Source organism: Falco peregrinus, chromosome 4 (assembly GCF_023634155.1).
Source record: "Falco peregrinus isolate bFalPer1 chromosome 4, bFalPer1.pri, whole genome shotgun sequence".
NCBI classification, from domain to species: domain Eukaryota; kingdom Metazoa; phylum Chordata; class Aves; order Falconiformes; family Falconidae; genus Falco; species Falco peregrinus.
In genome coordinates this window covers 40,594,539-40,608,028 of record NC_073724.1, presented here as the reverse complement: position 1 = coordinate 40,608,028, position 13,490 = coordinate 40,594,539, and the positions used below count along the sequence as shown (strand labels likewise).

Genomic DNA, 13,490 nt, shown 5'->3' with positions numbered 1-13,490 from the left:
TAGACACCAGTCTCGAGATTACATCATTTTAAACATGATATTGTAGACAGAACCATGCAAGTGCCATGCTTTGCATTTTTGACAGTATATATTTGTATCCAATGCATATATTACAAGCATTATACATGTGTATACCAGAGGTTAATATTGCTTTACATGGCTCAGAGCATAAATTTACATTGATAGATTAAGAGGATTATGTTCTACAGTGGCCAGATTAGCTAGGTCTTTTTAAGAATAGCTAGCAGCATCTAAAACTAAAGGCTTATTGTGCCAGATCCATGTTGCATTAAGAGACTTGTTAAATGTGCTCATTTTGTCAGGTGTTGACATGCAACAAACCATAAGCTGTTCTTCTCTGCTGTCTCCTTAGTTCTTTTATTAGCTTCTTCAGGACTTTGTCCTTTCCTTGAGTGGATTAATATCTGTTTTACAGCCAGTGCATTATGAAGAGAAGAACTGGTGTGAAGAGCAGTATTCTGGGGGCTGCTACACAGCCTACTTCCCACCAGGCATAATGACTCAGTATGGAAGGTACAATGTCTATTTATAGTGGGCTTCGAAGTGGTAAGATAAGACCAAGTTAATAAATATTCTCAGAAAGGTTCATAAATCCTCTGTCACTGTTTTCTTTATACCTTTAAGATCACTGGGGAACATTTTAAGCCAGTATCATAACCTTCCACTTGTCTTGGTTGGGTTTTTTGATGGATGAGTACAGTATCATTAGGGGGTTTTATTCACGTTTGTTATTTGGTGAATACAGCCGAGCAGGTTCTCGGAAGGGAGCTGGGGAAGCTTTCACAATCTGTTTACAAAACTAGCTTTGGGTATTTGAGATTGGTGTTACCGTTTCCAGCACATCTTTAGTTGGTATTTTATAAATACTGGCAGTGAATTAATTCTTGCCAACATTGACAGTGATGAGTGATTTCTTTGGACTGTTCCTTTCTGTTTAGCAGTCAAGGCTTAATATAGTAATCAGTGTGCCATTGTACACAGTCGTCTCTGACATAATTATTTTTGCATGAAAACAAGATTTACCAAAGAGAAAAAGGCTTACTGGTCCAACTGGTGATTGGATTCAGATACATAGTTCTTAATGTGGTGGCATAGCCTTACTTTTAAAGTATAAGTTTTCACAATTTAAAAAGAACTTAGAGCAATAAAGCAGTTGTACTGAAGAGCATATGGAAGCCTTAGTATTTAAAGTAATTTTAATGGTATTTATTGCAAATTCTGGCAAAAATAGAGTAAAACAACTTTTTTTTATTATTATTTGCTTGTTACTTTAGATATCGTGGGGATGTACTTCAGAATGCTACACTGTGCCAGTAATGTCTAGCATGGGTATTTATGGCACTAACTGAAATCATGAGACAGAATAAATCTCATCTGAAATGAATTGTCTTTTACACCTGTGAGCAGTGTAAATGTTTAGTAAATATGAACACTGTTGTGTTTACTGTAAGAAATGAAATGCAATGCAGACTACCTTTCCAGCTGAACTTACCAGGAATTACTATCTTTATGTGCTCACTGTTATTTAAAATTTTTATTCTACTATTAACCCAAGGATTTCAGTTCTCTTTGCTGATATGGCTGATGTGACTTAGTGCTTGTCTCCCCCTCCAGGATCATTCGGCAGCCCATTGGCAGAATCTATTTTGCTGGCACAGAGACAGCCACAGAGTGGAGTGGATACATGGAGGGGGCTGTGCAGGCTGGAGAAAGAGCAGCCAGAGAGGTATGGATTCAAGCCCAAAACAGGTGGCACTGTCAAATATCCTATGGAAAATGAAAGATGTTCTGGTTGGAGGTGAAATGGGAACTGAGTGTTGATAGCTTCAGGCATTCTGAAATCTGGATGTAAATCCCTGCAAAGGGGATAGACTTCAAAAAGGATGATGGTTTTGCACTTAGAGTTGGAATGCTTAGTAAGGGCTCTCTATTTCGTCAAACTCTTCTCTGTTTCCAGGATCTAAATCCTTTCTTCTTTAACGGAAATCCCACATTCTCACCTAGTATTTTTTCCCCCCAAATGGGTACTTTGTTAGTCATCATACTGAGAGATCACGGCCATTAGCCTCACTAGGAACAGCTCAGTTCTGCAGCTCTACACACCAAGCTAGTCTCTTCCTCAACTCTTTCCAACAATACCATTGACACAGTGATATGCCGTTGAGACAGCCTTATGTAAAGTCATTAAACAATGACTTAAAATATTTTCCTTCTGAAAAAATGCCAATTCCTCATGTATTTCCAGGAATATTGCAGTTTATGAAGCAGCAAAAGAAGTTCCATCTGTTTTAGGAGCTGGAGGGAACCTAGTGGCTAAAATCTACAGTAATTGAACAGAAATTGGCCTGGAAGGGATCTGGAGAGTTTGTGTAGCCCATACACCTGCCCCAAAAGACAGAGATCAACTGTCCCATTTTTGGAGGTTATACGTAACCTGTTCCAGAAAACCTGCAGAGCCTCTCTAATGCAGGGACATTGCAGCAGAACCTTCATAGGCCTCAGCAGGGAAGTTGGCAAGGGAGGTTGACTGGTAAAAATTTTGATGCTTTCCTTTCCTCGTTTACTTGTGAAAGGAAAATATGTTTAAAATCTAGTGCAAGGGTGTTTCTCACGTTCCTGTATTGAAAAGTTGGTGGGGTCCCGGAATCTTGTCTAGAATAAAAGCTCATCGTAAAAGACAGAAAATCTTAAATCTGCAAGTGCCTGGAACAGGAAAAACAATATCAGCACCTCAATTTTATTTTACTCTAGAAGTTAATCTTACTGTCTTTCATGACTCTTTTCAGATAATTTTTGCTATCCTACTGATCTCAAGTATCTTTGATACTTTGAACAGTTACTTTTCCATTGTGAAGGTTTTCTTTTTAGTCTTGCTTTTCTCTGGTTGAAAGTGGTGGTCTGTCATCACTTACAGGATTCTGTTCCTCTTCCGACATCACGGTAAAATTAGCAAAACCAGCTACTTGTGGCTATATGGCTCGCCTATGCAGTAGCTGGTTTACGCACACCTCACTTTGCCATGAGTGTATACGTAACTCTGTCATACTCATATTACCAGGTTCCCATGGGACCAGTTAAGTTCCAATATCTTGCATGGACTAACTAGGCATAGAGCGGTTTTCCTGTTACTGTTTCTATTTTCCACTAGGAGCAGTGTCTTATTAAATACCAGGCCTCCCCAGAAATAAGTTGTATAACCATTGAGTTTTCTTTTAACATTTGAATACACAGCAATTTATGTGTTCGGTTGTTATCTTCATCATGCCATTTTAAAACAAAATGAAGCCAGCTTTTTTTTCCCTTTCAAAGAATGAATGGTACTTACTAGAGAATGTTATTTATTTTCAGATACTGTTTGCTATGAGGAAAATCCCAGACAGTGAAATTTGGAAGCCAGAACCTGAATCTGTTGTAAGTCTTTCTGTAGATTAAATGGATATTTTTTTCCTATGGTTTTGCTGGTGAGATAAAATTTTGTTGGCTGTTTTTATTTAAGTTCACTTAATAAAAGCCACAATAAACTTTCAAACTTTCCTTTACTCCCCAAAACTGCCCTTCCATGAACAGGAACGGATCAAAACCCAGAGGGGGCACCCATCTGACAACTCTGTAACATGGGATTAGAAAGGATTGCACTTTTTAGCTGGGCTATGAATCCTTTCCGTGTCTCTTCTTCCCTTTAACTGAGAAGAAAATTTTGATACACTGTCCTTCCTGATAACGTGAACTGTTTCAACTCGGTTCCATTTCTGCTGCAAAACTCTCTTGATTTACATCCTGCTTCTCACAAGTGTTATGTTCATAATGGATGCTCTCCCTGCAGGATGTTCCAGCTTTGCCCATCACTACAACCTTCTGGGAGAGGAACTTGCCATCTGTGCCGGGACTGCTAAAGCTGATTGGATTTTCCACATTCTTCACCTCTGTGGCTGTGGCTGGGTTATTTGCTTACAAAAAGGGACTTCTAGTTCGAAACTGAAAAAGGTGCCAATGCAAAGCCTCACATTTGAGTGGTTTTCTTTCCTTTTTTTTTAGGGTTTTTTTTTAGTTTTTTTTTTTTGGCATGCACTTCTCTGTTTCCAAATTCAGATCAGGGCTGGGGAAGAGAGAAAATAATAGAGAGGAGAGGCTGGAGGGGAGGGATGAAGGAAGGGGATCCATAGTGAAAAAGAACCCCTTGCATCCAGGCCTACTTCTAGCAGTAACTTTTTGGTTGGTGAATTTCTAGGATACCCTGCCAAGTGTTATTACCTTGAGGTTTTTATCCAGGTCTCAGACCAGAAATGACAAAATACCAAGCCTGTTCTGGTGAGATTTGCAGTTGTTTTTACACTATCTGAACCAGACCCTGAACTCCCAAGTCTTCACAGGCACTTCCATCTCTAGTTATAAACAAAGAATTTCTGTCTTCCTGTGTAGTAGACCGAGAGAAGAAATCAATAGTGTAAAAAAATAATTAAATAGTTCATGCAAATTACTGGTAAGGATCTTTTTAGTGTTTTTATTTTTCACCCAAATGTCCAGAGCCCAGGTGACACTTAAGGGACAAGTCAGGCTAGATTTATCCATACTACTATGCAAGTGTGGCTATAGGTGGCTGATATTTCCAGTGGTATATTTGTCCTACGGTGAGTTAAAGGACAATGTTTTTACTGCCTTTGGCAATGTGGTTGAGCTTCAGGCTCCCCAGCTGTGTTCACACTTGCCTGGAGCAGCAGAGCTCGCACGTCCCAGTCGCATCAGTCCCTGTGTGGGATCAGATCTCCCCTGCCTAGAAATGTGGCAGGCTCCAGACTATAGCTGATAGGTACAGGAGTGTGGCAGCTTAGGCTGTTGGACCTGAGTGTGAACAGGGAACCTTGTGCTAATGTACAGATAGAGCCTTTCACAGCTTTTACACCCAGTCTGATATTTCTTTGCCTCCAAGGTCCTCTTTTAACTCCTTAAGTTACTGCAAGATAGCAAGAGAACAAATTAACCTCTGCCTACCCCAGGAAGTTGTAAAGCTGTCCATAAAAAAACTCTTACATATTTTTTTTTTTCTTATCTCCTTCCTTTCTTTCATTTACTTAAATTCATACTTTGAACACCTTGAAGCTGTCACTTGCTTGGTAGGGCACAGTGGGCTCAAAAACATAGCGATAGCGTTAAACTGAGAAGAAAACTCAACTTAACTGCTCCCCAACCACTTCATGCTGAATGCAGCTTAGCTGATTCAGAGCTGCAGTCTGTCCTAGAAACCATATTGATGGGATTAGGACTTCCACTTCTTCCTGCTGTGCTGTGTTGTACTGACTGTGCACTTTTGGTAACCAATCAAGGATCTAAATGATAGAGAAATGAAAGAGAACCATGGATAGTATAGTCACATGCAAATGCTTCTGCCCACCCTAGCTTGGTAGCTTTCAAAGAATGTATTAAAAAAAAAAAAAAAAAAAAAAGAGAGAGAGAGATAGAGAAGAAAATAAAATTAAAAAAAAAGACACACACCCCCTACCACCAAAACCTTAGGTGCCTACCTGTCAACATGATGGTACCTTGTCCAGGTAGTTCTGCTGGTTTACATCTGCGCAGCACCAGACAGGAAGATAAGGGTATAACTGAGAACGTGAAGTTTGAGATGTCTGGAATTATTCTGAGCCTGTTTGCTGCACTTCTCTCTTCAACCAGCCAATGTATATGTAGAAAAATTATATTGCAGTAAAAGGCCATGGAGAGAAGTATAATAATATATTCAGCAACTAGTGTGAGCAGACGGTAGAGGAACTGTATCACCAGTCTCAGGCAGACGTTTTTGGGCTAGCATCTGATCTTGCTTGTGTGGAGTAGTACTTCATTCTCCAAATAGTCCCATGGAAATCCACTGAACTACTTATAAAGCCGTTATATTTGTGAGCAGTGCATCCATTTCTGACCCTTAGGTTTCATTCTTTTTAGCTCAATGTGCCAGTTAAAAATCTTGTAGCAGCAGCAGCTTGGATTTTATCACAAATGCATATCCTCATAACAGCTTTTTAAAATGCATAGGGGAACTTTTCAGACATAAAGATCTTTTAAGTCAGAAGAACAGTGCAACAGTGTACATATGGCCTTTCTCATTGTATCCCATAGAGCACTAATTGGCTGGGACATTTGCCTGCCACAGAGTGTTTCTGTATGGCTTTCTCTCTGTGTGATTTATTTACTAAATGAATTAGGAACCGAAAGCTGAATGGGAACTATGTAAGTTCAGAGCTTTTGCAACTCAGACAATTCTCAGGCCACAAATAAACAGTCAAACCTAAATTTGGGGAGACATTTTTAAAGTCTTGGCCCAATATTTGTAAGTGCTAGATGGTGAATACATACTTAACATAAAAGAACGGCTGCATTTGCAGATGATTTCTCTGCCAAAACTGTTGGAATTCAAGTCCTGCTTCTGCCCTAGAAATATTCTCCAGGTCTAAAGGGGAGCAGATCCATGAGACTAATGAGGATAAATTGGTTTTATTCATGTCAAAAATGTGTGTAGTTCTTTGCTCCTGAATCTGGAAGAGGTCTTTCCCAGTCTAACAAGAATATGTTGTGTGCCGCAGGGGCAGAAAATCCAAGGCAAAACAGAAGTTGGATGTAGTTAGAACTGAACTGAATCATATCCAAAGCTTTTCATGAGATGAAGCAATTGGAGAAAAAAAAAAAAAAAAAGTCTTTATAAATTTTTTTTGGTTTCAGAATGAAACAAAAACAGGAAAAAAAAACCCAAATGCACAAAGCATTTCTCATGTTATTCTGCCGTAACTATAAGTAAGTGCAACTTGAAATCTCAAATTAACTTTGGATCCCCTGAGATTTCTAGCCAAATCTGATGGAGCTGGGAGTTTTGAATTGCAACATCTGTATTAGCACTCAAAAGTCTCTGTCTTCTTCCTTCCAGACTGCCAAAGCATTAGGAATGCTCTCTTTGTCTTTACAGCCGTGTCTTGCTATGATTATGCTGTGGAGTTTATCACCACTACGGGACTAAAAAGAAGGATTTGCTGCTGTTTTCTTGACATCTTCCACATAAATGGAATATGTGGCACTTTGTGTATGTGGATGCCAGTGTGGTAGAAAAATTGATGTAGGTAGAGAATCAAGTTGCTTCCCATGGGTAAAGGGAACTGTTAGCAGTGGCTTACATTTTTAAAATTCCTTCGTGCCAGCCCTTCAAATAGAGGAATGAACTCTGGTTTAACGGGTAACCCATTGTGCTATAGTCTTAATAAATGAAAAAGTTTTGATGAGAAATCTGCTATCATGGAAATTCCAGCAGTTTAACAGCTTCGTAAAATGTATTATAGGAACAACCATGGAAATAATTGTCTCTTATGAACTGATCTGTGTTATCATGCATATTTTGTAAGGCTCTTCAGATTTTGCAAAATAAAGAGGTCTACTTGCTTGTATACTGTGGTGATAGCAACTGTGTATTGCAAAGGATGTTGGGTCATGGCATGAAAATCTGTGTTAACCAAAGTACTTGAAAGCTAATTGTATAAACTACTTAACGATTACAAGGAAGTGAGCAACCTGAGGCAGCCCCTTGTCTTTCCTTTAACTTGTGCATTTTTTCCTCAGTGCAGATCTTGATTCCAAACAGTACATCTGCTGTCAATACAACAAAAACATTAATCACAATTGAATATATGTCTTAGCATTGCCCATCACTGGAACCTAAGGTGTGGAGGAGAAGCTAAAGGCCTCTATTAAAATAATCTTCCTGTATCCTCAGTGGGACTGTTCTTTCATTGAGGTAGACAGAAGTGCAGAAATGTTAATTTTTTTTATTTTTTGAGACGTGAAAATATTTTTGAGGAAGAAGTATGTCCTCTAAACCACTTGGATGCAAAAGGGAGCCAGGATTAAATGACAACAGATCAGCCACTGCTCTCTTACAAGAAGCAAACCCACTTAAATCACAGATTACAAATGCTCACAAATAAACCTGACCTGTGTTTAAATGGACTAACGTTCCCTCTCCCATCTCTGCAACCTTAAGATCATCTTGATCTTACAGTCTAATCTTCAATAGAGATAATAATGGGATGACCAAAGCAGTCTTGCTTTCAAAGTATCTCTACAGTCAAATCGTTTAAAGTTGTCATAGACTGCTGCTTATAGCGTGTCTACTGTGGTCATGTACAGGTCAGTGTTCAGTGATGCCTGCCTCTGTGTTTTGGAAAAAAAGAGTGACCTCACTTTGCAGGAATATATATGCTGTGTATGTGATGATTTTGTGCCTTTTATAACTGTAGCATTTTCTCAAGTGCCTCTGTGGTGACTGTCTCCCTTGGTTTCCTTCTTAAGCTCCCTTTTCAATAGGCTCTGCAGATATTTTTATCTGACAGCTGTGAACTTTTTTTAACCTTAATTAGAATCAATAAATATTGTCATGTCACATTTACTGTTTGAGGCTTTTCTTTTGTGGAAGCCCCTTTTGACTTGGTTGTGATGGTGAGTATTACTTAGTAACACAACATTTTGCATTTCATACTGAAGCCAGTGAGGTATGTTCAGCTTTTCTCAGTAAAGAAAGCTCTGTAAAGAAGGAGAGAAGGATACAAAAACCAATCAATCCCCCAAAAAAGCCCCAAAGCACCAAAAAAACCCTCAACCAAAACCAAAAAACAAACACCAAAAAAAATCAAACCACATTTGGTAATAATTCTTCCTAACATATTGTTTTGCCCATAGATGGGGTCAGCACAAAGGAAACAGATGCCTAGTTAAAGAAGTGTATTTATCTTTACTTACATTTAAAGCAATAGAACAGTAAGTGAAATAAATATTAAGTGAAAGAATACAGCAAGAATAAAACAAGGCAAGGTAATGTGCCTAATCACTGCTACATATGACAGACTATAGTGGTTAAGAAAGATACATCACCAATTGCCTTAATACTTTACCATGTCCAGGTCTGCAGTGGCTGGGGAGCCCCGGTCACAGCGGGGATCTGGAGAGCCTTTCCCGGCAGCTGGAGGCCCTGTGCGGTACGTCCACTCGTAGGTGAGGTTTCCAAAGTCGCTGTAAGAAGGTCCAGCTTTTATACTGTTGAATAAACAAGCTCACCTAATTTCAAACACGGACACGTCTGGTTTCACACTCCGCTTAGATCCCACTGAAGCCTGGCCAGGGCTCAGGGAGGAACCAAGGGAATCTTCCTTATCTACTTCATTTTATCTACCAGTTTGCAAACAAGGCCACATGCCTGGTTTCATAGCCTTGACTACCTGCCTCTAAGCAAGGAAGGACGCACTGTGTCTTTGCTAATGATTAAATTCTATCTGAGCTACATCTTTCACTAATGATCATGCATATTTGGTAATGATTGGATTATATATATATCTATAGAAAAAAAATGTTTGGTTGGCAGGTTCATCTAGAGGTCAGCTTTGGCTCAGGACCTGTTGCTCAGACCTCAGTACTTCACATACAGATAGCGAACTGCCTTACACTTAAGACTTATTTTTTATTGTTTTAGATTTGGAGTGCCCCCATCATAAACATACCTCTTACAGCATCTTGTTTACCAGAATACGTATGGGCAGGGACATGTTTTATAGCTGCTCATAAGAGCCAAGGGCAGGTGGCATGCGGCTGTAACTGAACATGGCAAGAAACAGATTTTATACCAAATAATATGTGGTGTAAACATAAAAAAAAATGAAAGAAAAGAGGCAAAAATCACTGGCTTAATTTCATCTGGCAGCTCGGTGTTAGTGCTAGAGAGAGAATGTAACCAAAGAACAAATTTAGCCTTGGGAAGGGACCTGTGTTTCACAAAACCGTAGTCTATGAATACTTGGAAAAGCATAACCATCCATGTGAAAAACACGTCAAAAGCATGCGGTGCTCTTTGTATAAGCTTAACTTTCAGTATTACTTACAAGTTATAAAAGAGCATAAACACCATGAAAGCAAATACCCTCAACTAATCCTTTCCATGCTCTATAAAGCATCCGTCCCCTAGAAAAGTATCAGAAGCAGCAATGCATTTCACAGGCCCTCAAAGCAGCTCACAAATGGTTATGACTCTTAAACATCACTGCCCTGGGTCAGATTTGAACTTCCTCTTTAACCCTTTGTTCATACATATCCTGTGGCATCTCAGAGGAGGCACTGAAATAGCGGTATTTTTATTTATCTATTTATTTATTTATTTATTTACAAAGCTTTCAGTGTGCATGTCAAAGAGACTACGTCAGACAGGGGCGCTTCATTATTTTCAGCAGTCCAGTGTACAGAAAATTAATTTGGACAGATTAATACAGGAGAAATGCATATTTTGTATAGAAAACATTAATATGATTTCCTGAGGAAAAAAATTAGAAGTCCCACTCATTGTTTAGCAGAGGGTAGGATATACTTGCACATTATATGACTAAATCATACAAAACTCACTTCCAGTATGAGAACTGAGGATCATTTTTTCCTCTCACCTTGTATAATCATACTGATCTACTCATCTGAAGCAAATCCCAAAATGCTTGAGGGACTGACGAGTTTTCCTTCTGGCTCAAGGCAGGATAAATTCCCCTTGGGCCTGTAGCATTGCCTCAGAAAAAAAAAAAAAAAAAAAGCACAGAATCATAGAATCATTTAGGCTGGAAAAGACCTTTAAGATCATGAAGTCCAACCGTTAACCCAGGAGTGCCAAGCATCTGAGAATGAAAGGCAAAACTGGCCTCAGATTTTGCAGAACCAAGGTACAGTTTGGTAGCTACTGGAAGGAAGCAAGGGGGGGCTTTCTGCTTAATTTAGACCAACGCATTAAGGCCCAAGTTTTTGCCACCTCATTTGAGGTGCTTCTGTCAACAGGGCTGCCCAGACAGAGTTTTTGTCAGGCTGGTCCTTCTCTGCATGGTGAGCGGGGAGAGAGGGGCTCCTCGCCTAGTGGTTCTGTCCGTGCAGGACTGGAAGGAGCCCCACAGACGCGTCCTCTCTCGCTGTCTGCGTGGGAGGACACCTAAACTGACGCAGCTTCTAACTTCAGTACCTCAGTTATATGTTTCATATACATGGGATTAACTCATATCTAACACATGTGTTTCAGTTGTTCTGCAAAGACATTAATAGCCAGGTTAGGTGTTTTCAAAGGGCGTGTGGTATTTACCCACCTAGAGAGCAATTCAGGAGCCAAAGCATAGTTGGTTGCCTTGTGCCTTTCAGGTGTCTGAGGGCACCTTGTCCAGCATCCAGCTGCTGTTCCAAAAGGTGGCAGCTCTTCCAGAGGCCATGTGTCCTAAACCAGCCCTGCACAGGTGGCACAGGCACTCTTTGGGTACCGAACTGGGCAGCTTCTCCCTCCCACCCACTGCTGATGGCAGTTAGGTACTTAAATGCTTCCTTGGGGTATTTAGCTCTGGAGAAGTGCAAACAGGGATAATGCAGGCCCTGTGAATCTAATATGATGCAAGTTAATAAATTGCATGTTAATAGGCAGCTGCACATGCAATATATTAATAGATAGCTGTCCTTTATGCAGGCAGGCTATAGTGGTTTTGTTGGTCATTGGAAGGAAAAACAAAGTCATGGTATGCTAGTCAGAATATTAGCGGTGTCTGCTAGAAAAGCCTTCAGTTAGCAGCTGAGTGCCAAGTTAAGCTGTAAAAAAACCAACACCTGAGTAAGAGGGTTTGTGAGCTGACTTTAGCCTGCATGATTTGTACAGTCAGTAGCAACAAGCTATTCTGAAGTTAGGCTAGAAAAAGCTCAAAAATTAATTTTGAATAGCTGTGATAAGCTGTGAAACGCACACTAAGGGTCTTGTCCACTGCGTCTTTACCCAGTGCCATTCTGGTTCATCCCAGTTTCCCACTCTTCCTGGTCTTGCTGAAAGAGGCAAAGAAAGTTTTTGAGTTTTTACATCCATTGTAGGTCAAAGACAGCCTCACTCTGTGTTTTGACAGAATGTAAGAGATACTTTTTCTAATTTAGAAGTAAAAGATTATTAGCTTTCACTCAGGGCTGGTTTTATTTATGTGCACAGGGTATTTTCTGTTAGCCATTTTTACAGTCCCTCCTTAGCAGAACAGCTCTAACAAAATCATCAGTATCCATCCAGATCCATTTACTCTGGCATCTACAGGCTCTGTAGACTCCATCCACCCAATCCCAAAACTTGGGGGTGGGGGAGTGGGGATGGGAAACCTCATCCAAATCTAAGTGATCCATTCATCTGACCTGCAGCAGAACAGGTACGAGCCAACACAGACCTGCCCAAGCGCATAATGTCGTTGAACCCCAGTAGTAAACTTGGGGGGGGGTCTCATTGAGTGCCATTTCCCTGTGGCAGCAAAGACTTGTTGATGAAGTGCTCGAGGAAGCAGTACCCAGCAGAAACACCAGCCTTTGGCTAATTGGGTTTGTCAAATGACTCAGTGTGCTCCTGAACGATTGTCTAATGGGACTGAACACTGCACTCGACTATGCTCTGATGCTTGGATGGGAAGGAGGGAAGAAAAGGAAGTGTATTAATAATGCACTGAGGCATCCGTGTCAGCTCTCAGGCTGTTCACTCCCAATTTGCATATGCTCCAAGTTGTAAAGAAAACACTTTGCACAGCAGCGTTGCATTTAGCAGAAATTACATTATAATTTCAGATGTGGAAACTTCTATTCCAGGTTTGAGGCAGTGATATATCCCATCGGGCTGTGCAGTCATTATCTTAAAACAATTGAAATGCATGCTTGCACTTAATCAAAATCAAGGGGAGATGTTACTCCAGCCTCCACTTGCCAATTCAGCCTGAAGTGGAACAAAAATATTAAACTAAATTAGAAACTATGTTATTTCCCAATAATTCCTTTACGAGCTGGCATTTGGCTGAAGTGCTTTTTCAGAGTTTTTTGGTTTGTTTGGTTTTTTTCATATTTGAGCCATCACCTCTATTTATCTCTGTAAAGCAAACTGCCTCCAAAGAAAGCCCCTTCTCGGAGGAGGCGAGTGTTCAGGTGCATTTAGGACCTGTACTCATAGATTTCCAGCTCCTTCATGCTGCCCTTCGGAAGAAGTCTTGGGGTGCCAGTAGAGGGGTGGTGCAGCAGCCATTTCATTGCCCTGATTTCTGCCAGGGACTGGCTACAGAGGCTGCAGGGATGGAAGCTGCAGGGATGGAGCGTGCCTTTGCTTCTTCCAGCATGACATATCTGAGCTTGGAGATGGGTGAGAACGGGGGCTTGAAGCTGGGGACTTGCATCCCTTTCTTTTAGTGTATTTCCATTCCAGAGTTTGATATTTTGGGTACCCAACAGGACTGGTAAGCACCAGTGCAGAAATACCCACTGAGACCTTTCTGCAAATCAAAATGTTAAGCTTCTGCCACATTTTTGTTTGTGAGGTGATGAAATACTGCTGTTACATAGCCGGAAGATGGCAGCCTTTATCTCAGCCTTGAGCCCGCTGTGCCATGCTGCTGTGCAAACAGGCAGCCGGCCATGCTCCAGCACAG

The 13,490-nt window shown here is 40.5% G+C and overlaps 1 protein-coding gene across 4 annotated transcripts in view; it reads left to right on the top strand.

Annotated features, from left to right (window-relative positions):
* The window catches only part of LOC101910636 (amine oxidase [flavin-containing] B), a 55,264-nt gene extending 46,825 nt beyond the window's left edge, over nucleotides 1–8,439 (top strand). Inside the window, exons 12-16 of one of the 4 annotated variants that reach the window (XM_055801491.1) lie at nucleotides 437–534; nucleotides 1,636–1,747; nucleotides 3,370–3,432; nucleotides 3,845–4,005; nucleotides 6,974–8,439. In XM_055801491.1, coding sequence (XP_055657466.1) covers nucleotides 437–534; nucleotides 1,636–1,747; nucleotides 3,370–3,432; nucleotides 3,845–4,000 — 429 coding nt within the window. In that variant the 3' untranslated portion in view covers nucleotides 4,001–4,005; nucleotides 6,974–8,439. Of the gene's footprint in view, nucleotides 1–436; nucleotides 535–1,635; nucleotides 1,748–3,369; nucleotides 3,433–3,844 lie in introns of all 4 variants that reach the window. The other 3 variants (XM_055801490.1, XM_055801489.1, XM_055801492.1) reach the window with 3 other exon arrangements.
* Nucleotides 8,440–13,490: the final 5,051 nt, after the last annotated feature.